The sequence below is a fragment of the Botrytis fragariae genome (assembly GCF_013461495.1).
Source record: "Botrytis fragariae strain BVB16 chromosome Unknown tig00000037, whole genome shotgun sequence".
Classification (NCBI taxonomy): Eukaryota; Fungi; Ascomycota; class Leotiomycetes; order Helotiales; family Sclerotiniaceae; genus Botrytis; species Botrytis fragariae.
The window spans coordinates 184,819-202,768 of NW_023500990.1; the positions used below are offsets into that span (position 1 = coordinate 184,819).

General features: G+C 42.2%; 4 protein-coding genes across 4 annotated transcripts; all 4 read right to left on the reverse strand.

The window, feature by feature from the left end:
- Window positions 1-566: 566 nt before the first annotated feature.
- Window positions 567-1,563, reverse strand: Bfra_011395 (putative methyltransferase domain-containing protein; the record flags this gene model as incomplete). The annotated part of the gene is made up of 5 exons (XM_037341722.1): window positions 567-874; window positions 920-1,084; window positions 1,139-1,253; window positions 1,307-1,375; window positions 1,450-1,563. The coding sequence occupies 5 exons, from the start codon at window positions 1,561-1,563 to the stop codon at window positions 567-569; spliced, it is 771 nt and encodes a 256-aa protein (XP_037194579.1).
- A 2,601-nt stretch (window positions 1,564-4,164) lies between these two features.
- On the reverse strand, window positions 4,165-5,426 carry Bfra_011396 (uncharacterized protein; the record flags this gene model as incomplete). The annotated part of the gene is made up of 2 exons (XM_037341723.1): window positions 4,165-4,461; window positions 4,497-5,426. The coding sequence occupies 2 exons, from the start codon at window positions 5,424-5,426 to the stop codon at window positions 4,165-4,167; spliced, it is 1,227 nt and encodes a 408-aa protein (XP_037194580.1).
- A 5,892-nt stretch (window positions 5,427-11,318) lies between these two features.
- Window positions 11,319-12,257, reverse strand: Bfra_011397 (uncharacterized protein; the record flags this gene model as incomplete). Its single annotated transcript, XM_037341724.1, has 3 exons — window positions 11,319-11,676; window positions 11,814-11,918; window positions 12,187-12,257. 3 exons carry the CDS (start codon window positions 12,255-12,257, stop codon window positions 11,319-11,321), a joined length of 534 nt encoding a protein of 177 aa, XP_037194581.1.
- Window positions 12,258-15,367: 3,110 nt separating this feature from the next.
- Bfra_011398 (putative adp-ribosylation factor family protein) lies at window positions 15,368-16,294 on the reverse strand (the record flags this gene model as incomplete). The annotated part of the gene is made up of 4 exons (XM_037341725.1): window positions 15,368-15,776; window positions 15,925-15,944; window positions 16,029-16,101; window positions 16,245-16,294. The coding sequence occupies 4 exons, from the start codon at window positions 16,292-16,294 to the stop codon at window positions 15,368-15,370; spliced, it is 552 nt and encodes a 183-aa protein (XP_037194582.1).
- Window positions 16,295-17,950: the final 1,656 nt, after the last annotated feature.

Genomic DNA, 17,950 nt, shown 5'->3' on the forward strand with positions numbered 1-17,950 from the left:
ATAGTATATATATTAATATAGTATATATACTAATAAACTATACTGTATATAGAAAACCAGATTATTATTCAAGAACTTATTAAAACAATCTAATAAATTCTAGTTTATTAGATTCTTAATTGTTTCAACTAATAAATTCAATTATTATTGAATAATGTAAATTTGAATATATTAATCGAGATGAAAGTAGTGTATTTAATAATATACTCTATTCGATAATAAATTACGTCATATTTATTAAATTATATACAACTAATCAAATAGAGTAATGATTTTTTACTGTAAAAACATACTCCGATAAATGCGAATAGTCTAGTATAATATAAAACATTATAAGATAGAGGTTCTCAAGGCGAAATACAATAAAACCTCGAAAAAAAAAATGTATTTCCTTATTACTCGTCGATTCACTACTATTTCACTCCACGCACATGAAAATATGAAGTGGTACATGAAGTGGTATTGAAAGGCAAACAGTGATAAGGTTGTTAAAGTTCCTGTCAATCGTCCGAGATGACATTGTCCTTTCTATAATCTACTAAACACTAAGTCCCAGAACATTATTCCTATTCGATCCTCTTCACAACAAACTCAACAATCGCCACTGCATCTTCCCCCCAAGCACCATCTTTAGCACCAAATGCCATCTCCTCAAAGGATCTCATCCATGCCTGAGTTTCCCACTTTGTCCCCGTCTCCTGTCCAACCTGATCCCATACTTTCTCAAAAGATTCCGGGCTGTGTCGCCACATAGGAACGACGAGTGACTTCAGAGTTACTTCTTGTGCTTTGTAGTTTCCAATCTGATTTCCTACAATCACGGGGCCAGGCCCTTTGGTAAATGTAATCAACTGTTTGGCTGCTTTGACTTGTCCTTCTCAATCCCATTGATGAATCGCCTGTGTTATTGCGATAATACCCACTTGACCTCTCAATGGCGCCAGTACTTCGGACTCGGATACGATATCCGCTTCGATGAACTGTGCAGAAAACCGATCCCGGTCGCGGAACAAGTTGTATCCCATATTCCAATGGCTCACAATATCGATAGCATAAATTTTGTCTGAGGGCGCACCGTTGTAGACTAATCGTCAAAGGTCATGTCCAAGAAAACATTTAACATCCATTAATGTCTCACCGGCCTGGATCCGCTCCAGAATCTCAGGATACACAGGGTTCCGGCAGAGTTGAGGTACAAGCCATGCACCAACCCCAGTGCAAGGGTACGCGCGAATGTCCCAAGCTTGGTCACGCTATAAGATAGAATAGAATTGGAGAAACACCAGATGAGGAAAGAACGCCTTACGATTTCATGAACATGCTTGGATTGCTCCTCCGGTGGAATATGGCTATACTTTCCCAACAGTTGTCTTGTCTGCGTTTCGGAAAATGTCAGTTCGTTGGAAGACCACCGCCTATCTTCAAGGATCCGAGAGCATTATTTCATACCTCAGGAATGAGCTTCGCATCAATATTTGGTAGATAGAATGAGAACTTGGCTCTATCGACTGATCTTAAATATCCGGGCTCTAAGTAACTTAATATATCACTTGCTGATGCCATGACGAATGGCCGAGCTATCTTGAACGCTCTGATTGTCCTCCTATGTAGATTTGATGGTGCAGAAGCGAGGAGTACAATAGACTTACATAGTGTGATGTGATACACAGTCAGCCAACAGTTGGTTGTATGTCACCGCTGCTGATGGTGAAAGATCCACTATGTAAGCGTGTAATACAAAAAGTTGACTTTGCACTCCATTGGATGAAAACAGAAGCGATGACGAGCCACTTCTGCATTAATGTCACTAAACAGTAGCCCATCTTTCTGCAGTAGTCTAGATCTGAATGACTCGCCAAAGAAATCATATAACTGCAGAGAACGTAAGTGGGATAGTCGGACTAGATGGATGTACTATGTATGCCTTGTTTGTTGAAGCTTTAGAAATTTCTCCTTCGTTGTAGCAGAGATCCGCCCCTAATTAAAGACCCTTAGGCTTGTCGAGCCGACGATATCGGACTCAACATTGGATCGCTCAATAATGTGTTGGAAAATGTCTCCATCTCAATCGAGTGCCTACTCAGTCTTTCTCGTTCTCATACATGCCCATGCTCTAGTCTGGCAATGACCTAGGTTTATGCACGTATACAGGAGCAGATTTCTCGAAGGAGTTACGAAACACCTGTATGTATTTTCAATGCTAAGTCAAATGCTGTGTCTTTGTTCTCCAGACCCAACCCAGTGCTAATGCAGACTATTGTTGTGAAATGCGGGACAAATTTTATGGGCTCTGCCTGTAGTCTACAATATCTTCTAAGCATTCTATGATCTTGTAAGCTGAGTAGGTGCCGCAAGGAGGCTCTTGGTATGGATGCTTAGCCCAGTCCCAAGACTGAGGCAGTACTTCCTACTTGGCATAAGATTGTTATTCGGAAACGTTAAGAGAAGGTCAAATTTCATCACACTTAAGCGAACCGGGCTGCGCTATAGCTTGCCTATATCATCCAACCTCTCATTGCCATAACTCTTACTTCCCTCGTTTCAATTGCCCAATTAATGCACTATTTGTTCTTTACTCGCCGACAAAGCCTGCACAGTATACATCCAAATATGTATTTTGCTAGTAGCCTGGGTGGTCTCCTTTTTATTACAGCGATGTTGTTAGAATATGGATGCGTTCGGAATACTTTGCCAAAGACCTTCCACGTGCAAGTGGATTATGAGAATTACAAATACACCCCGGTTGGACATGCGGTATTGGATGATGCAATTAATTTGATTGTGATTACTACTATCTTGATTGTGATGTGAACGTGAAACTCGGCGGTGAGTCGGAAAATCGACATGTTGCTTACTCTTTGCTGTGCTTGTTGTGAGTTTGATATCCATGTGAAGAAGCGTAGTGCTGGCAGCGTTCCCGATATGCAAATAAGCGGGAAGTGCCCGTTGTGAAAATTTTGTAAAGCATCTTTACTGTGAGAGAAAAAGACAGCTCGACTATTCTCACATCATCACAAACTCTAGCATCTCATGAGCCCGCTGTAGTATCTTTGAAGCTTGAGTCATGTATACAAAAGAACCATCAACGAGCATAGAAGTTTAAGCTGACTACGAAAACATGTCTAACGATAAATGCGACGATTTGATCATACGTCGAATCGGATGTTGAAGTAGGTGCACCTTGCCTTCCAATACTTGACCCCATCCTTGACCATCGGATTTCCCGAGGCCTAATGAACATTGCTCCAATAATTCATATCACTTGTCTAATCGAATGTTCAGATTTGTCACTTTAGTTCAACCATGAACTCAATGAGAATACTGGCTTAAAAGCTGCGAGAAGCATGGCCGCGGGTACGTGGACCTGTGAGCTGGTTCCTCTATATAGTAGAAAAATGAACATAGAAATACAGTGAAATGAGTGCATATTTCGCCATTTTGTGAGTGAAAATAGGTAGAGTGCAGAATTGGACTGCTTTATCTGGAGGATTCCTAGAAATCTGATGTCAACAAAGAGTCAACATTCACACAATGACCTAAGGAATACATTCCTCCTCGACATGGAGACTTTTCAGCGACCTGTACATTCATTTCATTTCCCCTACCCAGCTCTAGTCCAAGCTAGATAATCATTTCAATTTGTGGGCACGTAAGAATGAGAATAAAGGTTTATTGAATGGAGTGTATATACATGATGAGGACGAAAGATCCTTTCGTTTTCCAGACAAATACTTACTAACAATCTCATAAAACGATCCTAATCACACTTAGATAGATCTAAGCTAGACAGGGATATTTAAACTTCCTCGCAAAAAAAAAAAGTCATGAATACAAATGTGTAACAAATACTCCTGCAATGTTCCGAAGACACTTGCTTGTTGCATCAATTCCGAATAAAATAAAATAGCCAAAAGGTATTTATCAAAATAGCCCTATACCACCCAACGAAATGGCTTTTAAACGCTTGCATCCTATGCATCAAATGAAGAATATCCCACTAGGAGCTGAATTCATAAGCCATTATAAACGCCTCAATACTCCATTTCCATAAACCCTAGTATTTCCATATAGTGGTATCCTTCTCAAATGGTACCGGTCGATTGGCTGTCTCTCGCGTCCCACTTTCTTTCGAGCATTTGTCGTTAACCTTAAATTCACTATTCACTATCTAGGAGCTGGTGTGTAGGGTTTGTATCCTGGATATGCTGGTGCCTCCGGCTCTGGTGGAGCATAAGGTTTGTATCCCGGATACACTGATGCCTCTGGCTGCTGTGGGGGACTTCTTGTCATACTCCTCTGCGCCCCGCGGTCGTAATTATCCTGTCCCTGTCCAAACACAGATTGTTGTTGCAGTGGTGGTGCAGGTGAATGATTGTTAAATCCTCTTTGTTGCGGACCACCATAACCTCCCACCTGCGGGCCCGGTGACATCATTCTATTCGGTCCATTTGGTCCAGGTCCCTAGAAGGCATGCGTGGGGGAGGATATGTACCGACATTGGAGGAATCATCTGATTGATAGGATTGATACGACTGCTCAGTGTTGTTGGTGTATGATCTTCCTTGGTTCAATGGCCTCGAGGAATCGTTGGAAAACTGACGTGATGGTTGGGCTGGGTATGGTCGATTATCGTACATTGGTTCTGCTTGACCGTATGCCGAGACTGGAGAATCATTGAAACCGCCACTGGAAATAAATTCTTGTGGCATAGTTGGTTCAAAGTCTTGATTCTGAGGTGGTCCTCCATATCCTCGGCTTGGTGCTGGAGAGGGTCCACCCCTAAATTGCCCTGGCCCACGATTCATTCCTGGGCCCGGTGAAGGTGCACCGCGATATCCTCGACCACCAGGTGGAGGCGTTCCTCTATATCCCATACCTGCATTTCCCATTCCGATTGCTGATCCAGGTCCTGGTGTCCCTCTGTATCCCATCCCATCTTGTTGATTACCCGGGCCCATTGGAGGCGGCGTTCCTCTATAGCCTATGAGCGGATCAATGGGCATTCCTGGATTCGGCGTTCCTCCTAGGCCATATCCTCTGCCCATTCCATTTCCTCCTAAATTGACTTGACTTTGGTTATATGGATCCTGTGAATTCATAAACCCATTGTTCATACCCTGAGGTTGTCTTCCATAAGGGCTTTCCCCTGGTCCAACCGCTGGGCTATTGGGATGACTATTGGCGACACCTCCGTTCATCAATGGCATCTTCTGTCCCGTGACAGGATCTAGCTCCTTCAATTCCATGCCCATATCACCTTTCTCATCATCATTTACATGTACTTTGCTCGAATTTTCCCATGTCGGCATAGGCGGTAATGCATCTTCTGAGATAGTCTTTGGCGGATCGACCGCGAGGCCATTTTTGCCCACTTCAAATGTTGCATATTTGGGGGGTTCGGGTCGTGCAGGAAGAGCGCCGCCCATCATTGGGGCTGGAGCTTGATAGCCTTGATTTGGGTTTGGAGGTGGATAATCGTCAAGATGTTTGTGAGGGCGGTCCTTTTTACCATCGCAACAGCCACCACAACAATCACAACATTTAAGAAAGGAAAAGCAGGTGCAACAACAGGACATGCCACAACAAGCACATCTTATTATACACCACGCTATGGAAAAAACGATCAAGCCGCCGATAATAATTGCTGCTATGACAGGCCATCTGGAGGTAAGGTGAGGTTAGTTTGAGTTTGAGTAGGGAATACCAATGGAACGTGCCAAGCGGGAAGGGGCGACGAACTTGCAATATGTAGCTGCCATACAATTTGACCATGAACTGAAAGAATCCTTCACACTCGAGACATCGCCTGTAATTGATCTTTTCCGCAAAAAGCTATCCACCAATATTTCTCCAATTCCCCTCCTCCTACTCCACTCCATCGCTGTTGTAATGTGTGGCATTGTGAAATACAATGTTGGCACGCAATAAATTCTAGAAGTCGGAAAGTGCCTTTGGGTGGCGTGGTAGGACTTGATTCTCAAGTTTGTTGTATGCGATAACTTGAACTGTGTGTCGCAAGTGAGTAGTCCCTTTGGATGACACAAGATTTGTTGCTGGTTGGTAGTTCCAGTTATTTGTTGATCCTCATTTGATTTGGATTATTCTGGGTCCTATTCCTTCCTTCCAAAGCAAACTCTCAGGTTTCCCTACTCTGTGTTTCCACCATCAAATTCCCCGTCTGTTTTAATCTCTTGAGTCAATCTGTTGACTCTGGTGAATCAACGTGCTATTGAATCTCCGAAAGGGATTTCTTCTGGTGACTGTGAGATATCAATTCCAACTCCAATTTCTCCCATTCATTTCTACCAATCCCCTAGTCAGTTTCGGAGACTTCGAAGTTGTTGCTAAGTTTTCGGACTCAATTTTGGGAATGAAAGTCGTCTCTCGTCGCAAAGAATTGAAAGAGAAGCCAAAGAGTTTGTAGGAATGAGTGAAGGATTTTTGGATTATTTTAGGTATCCTTATTAAGACGCGCAAGAACAATAATGCAATATCAACAAGAAGGATTGAGTTGCCCTCAAATTCGGACGGTAATGATAGGTGAAACGAGAGTGGACAAGATCTTGGACATCTTGGATTGTTACAGAGAGAGAGTGTGTGGTGGATAAGGCAGGGCAGGGCAGTGCAGGGTAGTGTTTAATTTGAAGGAAATTGTGGTTTGTTGGAGGTCATGTATATGAAGCCCAAGCTTTTTTCCCGGGCTATCTCTACGCTATCTCACATTTTCAGCTTATTTGAATCCACTATTGGCCCCAAGTTCCTTAATCTGAATCAGCCTGATGGAGGGTTTTGATTTATTTGCAAAGTAGTCTGCATTGATGGTTGATGGTAACACATTCATAGATGAGGGAGTGAGGGAGTGAGTGTGTGAGTGCATAATAGGAGGTCATGTCTATGTCATAACTATCATTCTTATGTTCATTGATAGTCATCTACTTTTCCCCTCTTCACTTCTCTTTCCTCACTCCATTTACGGATCACTCCATTCATTTATTTCCTCTTCCCTATCACATGATTTACATCATAATCCTCATCATCTCCTCCAATCATCAATCACAGCCGAAATGAGACAATCGGGCATTATGCCCACTTTACTCCAGCACGCACTCCACTCCACTAATGTCAGGGGTTAGAATTTTGATGTGCCTTTTCCCGACCTTGGCGCCATGGCATTGGTGGCTGATGATTATGGAAGAGTCGCCCTCAGGAATGATGATCGTTATCACGTGCTTTTCAGAATATTGGTTGGTTCGCAAGCTCGAGGTGAATCGGGGCGCAGTTATCAAATGATGTTTCGAGAGAAGAATAGGCGACCTATTTATTCCATACATTTTGTCGTTATAGAGATCATGAGGAGATATCTATTGACCATTGAATAACTACAAGTAACACGCAAAATAGACACATCGAATCCCCGCAGACATCTTAATTGTGAAAAGCTATGAGATGTCCCCTCAGTGGTTATGCTATTCAAGACCTTGAGGCTGAGGAGTCACACAGTAGTTGTCGTGGTGTAGTAATACAGGATGTTGGGGCTGCCTTACAGTCGTAGATACAGCTAGCTTACACCAAAGGCTTCACAAGGCTATGAAGTCTATATGTCATTCTCGTGCTCTCGTCTCCTGCTCAGAGTCAACAGTCCTGATTATTTAATCGATGTTCATGTGGAAGTGGAAGTGGTGACGGGTATTGATCTTTCGAGCAATGTTGTCACCTTGGACGTACTTTGATAAAGGTACTATCGAGGCTTCTTTCTGTTCTCAAGAGTATTGAGTGCTACTAGCAAATATTTGATGCATGACCTGCCCTTTCTTTACTACTCTGTTCTGTTTTCTCTTCCCTCTGCATTCTTGTTGGTTAGGCAACTTCCAAGGCTGTAGGCAGTTACGCCCAAATTCGGGATCAGATGCTTTGCGCTAGTACGCAGAGTGTCAAGCAAGTTCTGCTTGGCATGAGAAGATATTGTTATTGAAGAACCTCATTTCTTCTATTCGAACTGCCTTAATATATTGCATTCATGGAGCAAGCGGTTATCATCTCGGACCACTCCCCGCCTTGATTCAAAGTGACCAATCTGACGTGAAGCTACTTCACTCCTACAAAATGGAAAGTTAGAAAGTGTGGTCATTTCGAGAACTTGGAGAAATCCTGTGTGTATCGCCAGTATACCCAAATAGTGCACATATATTCCCATTCCACCATTATTATGATGAGAAAGTAGCATTTGAATGCGTACAATCTGCTTCAAGGTAATTATGCTTGGTAAACATTTGGATTTAATCGGTGCGGGATGTCTAAGTAACACCTGCCCTCGAATAGTTACTGTATGCCCGGCGAAGCGCAATACAAGGTTTTGTCTTCATCATCTCACATTTACACGTGAGGGGCTGTGTTAAAAATTTTGATCGAGGAACTTGTACGATGTCTATACGTGTGCCTGGTACACAAGCTGGTCACCAGAACCCGAGCTCAAATCAGATAATCACATTGGCCGGGAATGTGCTCACCTTAATCTATCTACCCAGTTGTCTACTTCTCTTGGGTAATTGAGATATGGAGTTAGCAATTCAATCAATCTACAGTATTCCACCAGTTATGAGATTCTTTGAAGTTGACATTTGGCAGCAATTCGCCAATTACACGAAGATCAGAATGCTTAACTTTGACCGCTCATGTTTCACAAATTTGATGTATTCCGGATCTTCGAGCTGAGCTTTGCAGTCGTGTGTCCCCAAAGCTTCTATCAAGCATTCGCAGATCTAAGAGCTGGAGCATTTATGACCTGCACTGGATTCCCTCATCACTCATCTATTATTTCAGTCTATTGACTTATCAATTCAATTGATATGGCTGGATTACCCTGATGCCCCTCCCTTTATTTTCTAATCTCCAAGCATTTCAGACGTTTGAGTACCTCTTTCCTTTCACCTCTCTAATTTACACAACTTTCTCCAGCTTTAACTAGCTCCTACCTGCACCTCCTGACCTTAATACCACTGCGTTCAACACGCCTCTCTCTTCACCTCTCTCTTTTCACTCTATTGCGCTTTGGAAGTATCGCGGTCTAATCTCCAATTGGTTGGCAATAACTAGAAGAGTGCTAATCAGTCTAAGTTTTGTTGCATATCTGAAAGAGTGTATCGTCTGAGGGGTACAAATTCGAATGGATTGAAACCTCTTCTTCCAACGATCTTGAGATATGCAACAAGACTGGACTGAACCCCTGACCTAATCTTTCAAAATAAAGAGATGACAATTTTTGTTGTGTATCTAAAAGAGTTAGTCGAGGGGTTCCAATCCAAATCGATTGAAGCCTCGTCTTTCAACGATTTCGAGTTTTGTTATATATCTGAAAGACTATATTTTCTGAAGAGTCCAAATCCAAAGGGATTTGGACTCTTCACCTACCGATTTTGAGATATGCAACAAAACTCTCACTTTCTTATTTCAAAAAGCCAGATCAGGTATTAGATACCTTGAGTTTTGTTACATATCTGATACTCTTGAGAGGGTTCTTAATCCAAATGGATTGAAACCTCTTATAACAAATTTGAGATCTACAATAAAACTCCCACTTTTTTTCTTCAAAGAATGAGATTGGATATTTAGATTTATCGTGTATCCGATTTTAGATACTTCAATGCTGGAATCTAACTGTAGCATTACAATCTATTACCAATTCCTCCTCAGATACGCCACAGAGCTTTCTATTTCCATTAGATCCAGAGGAGCACGATAACTAAACATCAGTATCAAAAGGTCCGGAGACTTCACTTTGTTACACACCTAATCTCATTCCATTTTGGAGCGTTCGATTTTGGAATCCAACTCTAGCGTTACAAACTCTTTCCGCTTTCTTCTCAGATTTTCATCACATTTCCTTCAATCTGGAGATTTCAATTACGGAATCTAACTGTAACGATACAATTTGTCGTCGTTTGTTTCTTCCTAGATACGCAACAAAATGTTTTGTTTGCGTCGACTTCGAGAAAAGGCGATTGGATGTCAATACTATAGAGATAAAGATTTGTTGCACATCTGGTATTAGACAATTCAGTTTTAAAGCTCAACTGGATGGAGCCTTACAAATTCTTTTTGTTATAAAGATACAATACAATAGACCCTTTTACTTCCTTCATTTCCTTCACTTTCTTCTTTTTTTTGAAATCTAACTGCAGCGTTACAATTTCTCATCATTTCTTCCTACATACGCAGCAAAACTTTCTCCCTACATCGTATCGTATCGTATCGTATCGTCCCCATTTTCAAGAGAAAAGGTAATTGATCGATTGATTGTATATCAATACCACAGATATCAAAAATTCATTACACACGATTTTAGATTTTAGATAATTCAGTTTCAAAGATCAACTCGAGTACCATAACCTCTTTCCATTTCCCCTTTTTGAGAGAGAGAGAGAGAGAGATACCACAACCCTCTTCATCTCCTTCAACTATGAAAACTAATTGTACCGCTCCACTCCAAACTCTTTCCATTATTCTCAAATAGACAATAAGAATTTCTATATCTATTTTCTTCAGTGCGGAAGAAAATATTGATTGTATATAATTAAAGAAAAAGAAAAAGAGAAAGAAAAAGAGAACCAAAATCAAAATCAATGTCAAAATCAACAAACCTCGTCTAAAGATAGGAGAACGGAACGAAATGAAATGAGACAAATCATATCGCATCGCATCGCATCGAATGAGAATACACATCATCAATTGCAAGACAATATACCATCCCTACCTTACCTCGAGCAGAGACGCGAGTATCCCATTTTCAAACACATCATCTATTTCTCCTCTACATCTTCCATCCCACAACAGACATAAGCACATCGTCCATTCCAAAGCTCGAAATCACAATCAAGATCCCATCCCATATTACTCAAACAATACAACACATACTTGCAACGTGAATATGATAACTCGTGTATTTCTATTTATTTACCATTTCCAATCCCTTCATCCCTGAATTATGCGTTGATTCATTGCCATTGATCGATAGGAAACCTCCAAACTGGTGAGACCCGTTCCAAACTCCCTTCCTTACAGATTACCTAGCACCAAAGCCAACCCCGAACCCAAACCGACGTCAATGTGACCTTAAAACGACTAATTCCAATCCATCATTCCTTACTTCTTTTCATCATCCCCGCAATTCCATGTCCCTTCCACTTGCGCATCGTTGCAACCGCATCATGTGGCATCGTGACAATTGAAATCCCCACCAATCGCTTCACCACTGCGCAAGCGAAGTGCCCCCCTAACGCGGACCCCCCCAAACAACCGTCTGACTTTCATCTCATCTGAATTCATCGAATGATTCCATCTCCCTCGGTGTGTTTTGTAGGTGGTGGACCCATTGGTGCTTGGTAAACATCATCTCCGCCTCTCGTATAGGCATTTGGTGGTTGTTGCAATTCGATATCTGGTTGACCATGTTGACCATGTTGACCATGATGTCCGTAATATCCATCATTACTATTAAAAGTGTTGCCCGTTTGTTGAGGTGGGATTTGTCCATTTGGAGTATACATTGGGGGAGGGGGACCGTAGTTGTAAGCTCCGGCCTGGTTGTTGTATTGACCGTATGGAGGTGGCTTGGCCATCCAGCCTGTACCATACATTGGTTGGATTCCTTGACGACGACGACGACGGGAGTTGATGCATCTGGTGGTATATGTTAGTGGGTATGAAGGGAGAATGTTGAAGAAAGGGATGTGATCTGGCGAGCCATATATGAGCTCGATAAATAGGTACGATCAAAGTCGTGCCAGTGAAGCATATTGGAAATAATCATAACTTACGATAAACCGAAAGCCAGAAGAACAAAGGCAAGAATTATGAGAACTAGTACAACCCATCGTCCCCAACTGCCCCATGTAGAATAACAGCTTCCATAGTATTCGCAGCTGTAAGCCATTTTATTAGTTTAGTCACTGATATCTCCTGTTGGTGTTGCGAGGATGTGTTGCAGAGTTGTAAATAGGTTGAAATATGATTATGTAAATATTTGGATATTGGAATGTTGCTCGATGTAACAAATGATGGAGAATTACAGAGGTTGTGTATGTGGAAGTCGATCGTATTTCGCAATAATCACAGCTCACAGACAACAACAAAGAGAAATAGAGAGAGGTTGGGTAGAGGAAAAGTAAGAAATTAAGGAAATTGACTTACTTATTATCGACATCATCATCATCAAAGTTATTGCTTTGCCTCTTGGCAATCATCTGCACGAGCACAGCCATGATTTCGTTGGTAATATTCGGGGTAATGTTCAGCTGGTTTTGGGTTGGTACAGCAGGTATTAATTACAAGGAAGAGAGCTTGAGGGAATTTTTCTTCTGTTTGATTGAAATCCTTATCGTGGCAAAGAGGATACGCGGCGATGGGTTCTTTTTTTTTTTGGCGGGGTAAGCAAGATGATCCGGAGTGAATTAATTGTCTTTGATGTGTGATATATCGAGGAGAGAGGATCATGAAGCAAAAGAGATTGAATAGGAAAGAGAAGGAGGAAAGAAGGAGAAAGAGAGGGAAGGAGAGACGGTGATATCGAGAAGATGAGACAATTATGGTAGATGGTTGGATCTTTTTAAGTCTTTAGGCAGGTACCGGTACACGATATGAAAAAGCAAAAGAAATCAATAGCTAAGAGACATATCAGCTAAGGGACCTGGGACCTGGGACCTGGGTAGTTAAGGACTAGATAAATAGCTTCTTTGGTGATAGGTACGAGGCTGTGTTGAAAAAGTAAGTCAAACTCGGGACTCGGACTCGGACTCGGATTGGTTTGGATAGATAGAGAGAGATATGTGTGAATTGTCAATATGGATCAAAGACGAGATGTTATATATATATATATACATCCATCCATCAATACACTCATCTATACACTCATCTATACACTCATCTATACACTCATCTATATACTCATCTATATATATATACATATATACATCCATTCATCTATACACATATATACATGTGTATATACTGATTAGTATATGTACAGATGGATGTACAGATGGATGTACAGATGGATGGATGTATATATCACATCACATTGATCAATCGATTACGTCGATGTGGATCTCTCTCTCTCTCCCTTCGTACTTCGTATTCGTCACATCCCCGAACATTCCGGATCACGAGAGAAGGGAGAGAGGTGAAGTTGCACTCACTGATTGCCGTGAGGGTTGGGTAGATACGTAGTAACCTGGTCGCATCAACCTCAAGCCTTACATGGAAAATCCCACCGACTTACGTGTAACATAACATAGCATACCTAGATACTCGTAGATAGAAAGTATTCCAAATCACATACCTCTCATATCTAGGTATTGGCTGATGTAGAAAGAGATACCTACCTAGGTGGCAGTAACAACCTACTTCATTCCCTCTACGTATTGTATGTCAATTCCAGCTATGGATATCGCTGATAACCAGAGAGACCTCGTATATAAAATAATTCCAACAACCCCGTCTCATCCATACCAATCACACTCAACCAATATCAACATCAACATCAATTGGTCTTTTCCAAGAACCATCTATCCGTTCCCATCCGACTCGTTCATCCCACATGTTCCCAATCCCTTCACTTCTTAATAAGCTGACATCTTCACCCCCCAAGAAAAGCCGTCATGCTCAATCAAATTCCACTTTATGCAATAAAATTAAGATAAAGTTACTTGCCCAGTAACAAGTACCCAGTAACAACAACCCAGTAACCTCAAGAACTCAAACTCAAAGCTCCATCACAGCCCTGCCTACCCACGCAAACAATTTCTCTCCCAATTTCCCTTCAATTTTCCTTTTCCTCAAGCCTCGCTCAAGAATCCTTCCCCTTCCTCCCAATCGTCTCTGCCATTCTTTTTCTTCCATCACACCCCCCTCTCGCCAATCCATCCAATCACACCCACGAATCTATCCTCCATTCCTGCAAGCCATGGGCTATCCATGCCCGGTGCCAACGCATCAATCGTGCGGACTGTGCTTTTCTGAGAATTAAGGGCTGCCAGCGAAGCATGCGCGATGCATCTCTAAGCATGATTGTATGAAATGCCTGACGGTCCCTCTCCTCAGTTGTTTCTTTTCTTCCCTCCCTTCCTCCCTCGATCCTTTTCCCGTCAATGCCAATTGTCCAGGGAGCAACTCGATGTCTTCCCGTCGCTCGCCATTTCGGCTCATGGAAAATGCTCCCCGACAATTCAGTCATGATTGCGATTGCTATTGCTATTGCGATACACATTAGATACGATGCGCCGAGAAATGGTTACAAAATATGGAATACACCTAGGTGAGACACTCAGTACGCCGTGATGAACATTCGTATTCGCCTCGAACTCCTTCCCACCATGTTCAATGTTTTGGACAACTCGACTCGAGCCTCAAAGTACTTTATGGGTGGAGGGCATCCGGTCACGGAATAGGTTACGAAGGAGACGCGCGCATCTATGAATATTTGAACAGAGTCTTATCACGAAAGCTTAAATAAAACTCCGGAATAAGCTGAGCATTGGGAACATGTCACCGCGGACAAATTCTACACGAGTTGACAGCGCATATGCAGTTGATAGCAAGCCAACCTTCACTCGAACACATTTCAGACAGACACGGGTTTCCAACACACAAGACTCATCATCATCTATTACCTCGTTCTATCATTGCCAAGACGCGACATTGCCGTAACGTACCGCCGAAGATAAAACGAACTCATAAAACGTCTGAAGACTTTCCGGAAATCCTACAATCTACACTTCAAGACGATCGCATGAAAGATAAATGTTTATATATATATTGGGAAATGGAAAAATGCAAAGCACTCATGGAAATACGACTGGGCATGGAAGCGCAAAGTATGAATGTTTTAAATACAATGGTCCTTCTCCGATTATTTCAACACACAGGTGCCACTACCTCATTTACCAACTGGCACCATGCAACACGCTGGATGTCGATCCCAGCAATCCAACAACAAAGCAGAGGGTCGTAAATTCGTCTCATCGTAGCAGACATGGCGCATCCTACCCAGAAGAATCCAAGGAAATTTGATACATTTCTGTCCCGCTGTTCGGCTCACAGCAAATCGAAAACTAGAAGTCGAAGGGATCCTCGCCGATCGAGAAGGAAGAATTTGAAAATAATTAGAATTGGTTGCTGTGGGCTGAGGAGATATATTCGTGGTCCGCGAAGACCCTTTTCGAAGTTCGATCATTTATCATCCCATCTTTTCGCCATTTCATGTCGTTAATCGTCGTTAATATCCGGAAAATTCGTACCCGCAATACTCCATCCAAACTTCACGACAAGTTTTACTTGTTCTTTGATGATCCATCATCCACCCTCCGTATGCACTCTACTTATTCGCCCTTGCAACCAGCCATTGCAATACAGCATCCAAATTCGTCTCCTCCTTAGCACTGATCCCATAACAGCTCACCTCTCTATGCCCTACACTCTTTAAATCCAACCTCTCAATCAACTCGTCCACACTCAACTTGTTTTCCAAATCAGATTTATTTCCCAATACCAAAAGAGGTATCCCTTGCAAGACGGGTTTTTCTAAAAGCAAATGAAGCTCATCTTTAGCGATTGGTAAGGCATCAGGATCGGCAGAGTCGACAATAAACACAATAGCATTTACACCGCGACAATATCGCTCCCACATGGAACGAAAGCGGGGTTGTCCGCCTAAATCCCAACATTTGAGAGTGACATGACCTTTCTGGACACGCTTCATATTAAAACCAACGGTGGGAATGGAGCTATGAGGGAAAGTAAAATGTGGTCAGCTTGGAGCGGTTGCGCAACGTGGGGTCTACGAATATGCGAACCCCGCTTCGATGAAATGAAGGCCGTGATAGGAAGGTATATGTATCTTGTCTTGGATGTGAAGGAAAGGAATCATCGTACTCAAGTGTAAATTCTCCGCCCTGCACATTAACACCATCATCAGCATTTCCGCCAAAGTAAAAGGTTCAACATGGAAAGAAAAGGTGAGTGAAATTAGAGCTTACCGCTAGTACCCTTAACAAAGATGTCTTTCCAGCATTTTGCAAACCGATCATCGTAATGTCCATTTCCGTAGCCCTAAACGGCAGACCACGAGGTTAGTTGATGGAGAGCAGAAAATCTTATTGAAAATGCCTTGTTTTTGGAGGGTCGCTGTCAAAATGAAGATGTGCGCACAAGATCGACGTCTTCAAGCAACAAACAGATGGTAAGAAACATACCAGAAAAGCCGCAGCAACCAATCATACACTCGTCTGAATATACTTGCCATGATCTTTCAGTCTCTCTTGCACACCTATGTGAATTATTTGTTGTTTCGATGGAAGCCCTGGAGCTCTATCGCTGACGAGTATGTTATTTCGTCGATTCGCGAGGCTGTGCAGGTACGGTAGGGTAGGTATGTGAGGTTTCTGGACAAGAGGAAGATACAAGATTGCAGGGTTGAAGCCGGCAAAAGAAGTAGAGATGCAGTGCAGCCGCAGACCGTTTTTCCGTAAGTAAGCCAATGATCAGATAGCTACCCAATGTATATCGTACACCTCGTTCGCAGTTTCAATAAATGTCAAAGTGACTTGATGGTTTGTACAATCATGAAATAGTGAATGGCGAATGAATCGAGATTGAATGAGGGAAGTTGAGTGTAGTATGTATGGCGGATAGATTCTTCTTCTGGATGAAAAGGGTTCAATGTGACGGTGAAGGGAAGTTTAGCACACAATCGGTTGTAGCGCTTGTGATTCCCCTCAAAAGAAGGCTTGCACGAACCACTTCGGTAATGATTGCAAGATAGAGAGCAAGATTTTAAGTGATTGTGCGGTTGCGGGCGGGTAGGCGATAAGTACAGGTGGGAAGATGAAATGATGTACAGGATTGATTGATTGATTGATTGATTGATTGATTGATTGATTGACTGGTTGACTGGTTGACTGACTGACTGACTGACTGATTGATTGATTGATTGATTGATTGTCCGGTTAATTGATCGATTGACAAAATTGTATACAAATAGAAAAGAAATCACAACAGCCAGATGAAGTCAAAGTCTTTGTGAGGGTGTGGTACTGGGCTGCTGGATATTGTATTACAATCAGCAGTGGGAATGAGAGAATGGGTGTGGTCTGGTTAGGTTGGGTAGAATTGAGATGCTGGCTGCGTAGAACTATTGATACCGGTCGACAAGATGATGGAAAGTAGATGGATGAATGGATGGATGGATGGATGGATGGTAGGATGGTAGGGTGGACGGTAGGATGGATGGATATATGGGAAGAAGAAGAGAAGGAAGAAAACTTGGCGATGCAATCGATCTATCAGACCAATAGGTAGAATATTGGGATGTAGAAGATGTATATAACAAGTTGAATGAATGGATGAGGGAGGTACTCGTAATGATGTCGAGAGATGTGGTAGGTCCTAGGTAATATCTCCACGAAAGTTGAGACAATGAGAGACTCGTCTCGGTAGGCCCAAAAGAAATATGGTGAGAATGTTTCCTTTCGAGTAAAGAGAGTATTGAGTCTTTGCTTTTTCTTCACCTTTTTTCCATAATAAGGTATGAATGAGGTAAGTTGGCTTCCTTTCGTTTGCTCTCTCGTTCAATCTATGTATGTACCTAGTAGGTAAAATATGGGTATGTGCATCTCAAGCTACAGAAATACCTCGATACATCCGTACAGCATATCGCATACCGCAGCTCAAGCATGCAGCTATGAATCCGATTTTGTTACATACATGTACATACTGACTATCAATGCATTCATTATTCATACCGAGTACTTCATACATGCCATGCAGTTGATGAAGCTTCTGATATAGAAGAGCGAATGAAACCCTTTTATCTATCAACATCATCCAAGCCATCAAATGTCCTCGCATTGGATTTCCTGTATATGGGAGCCCAAGGTGTTTGCCCAGAGAGATCGTAAGC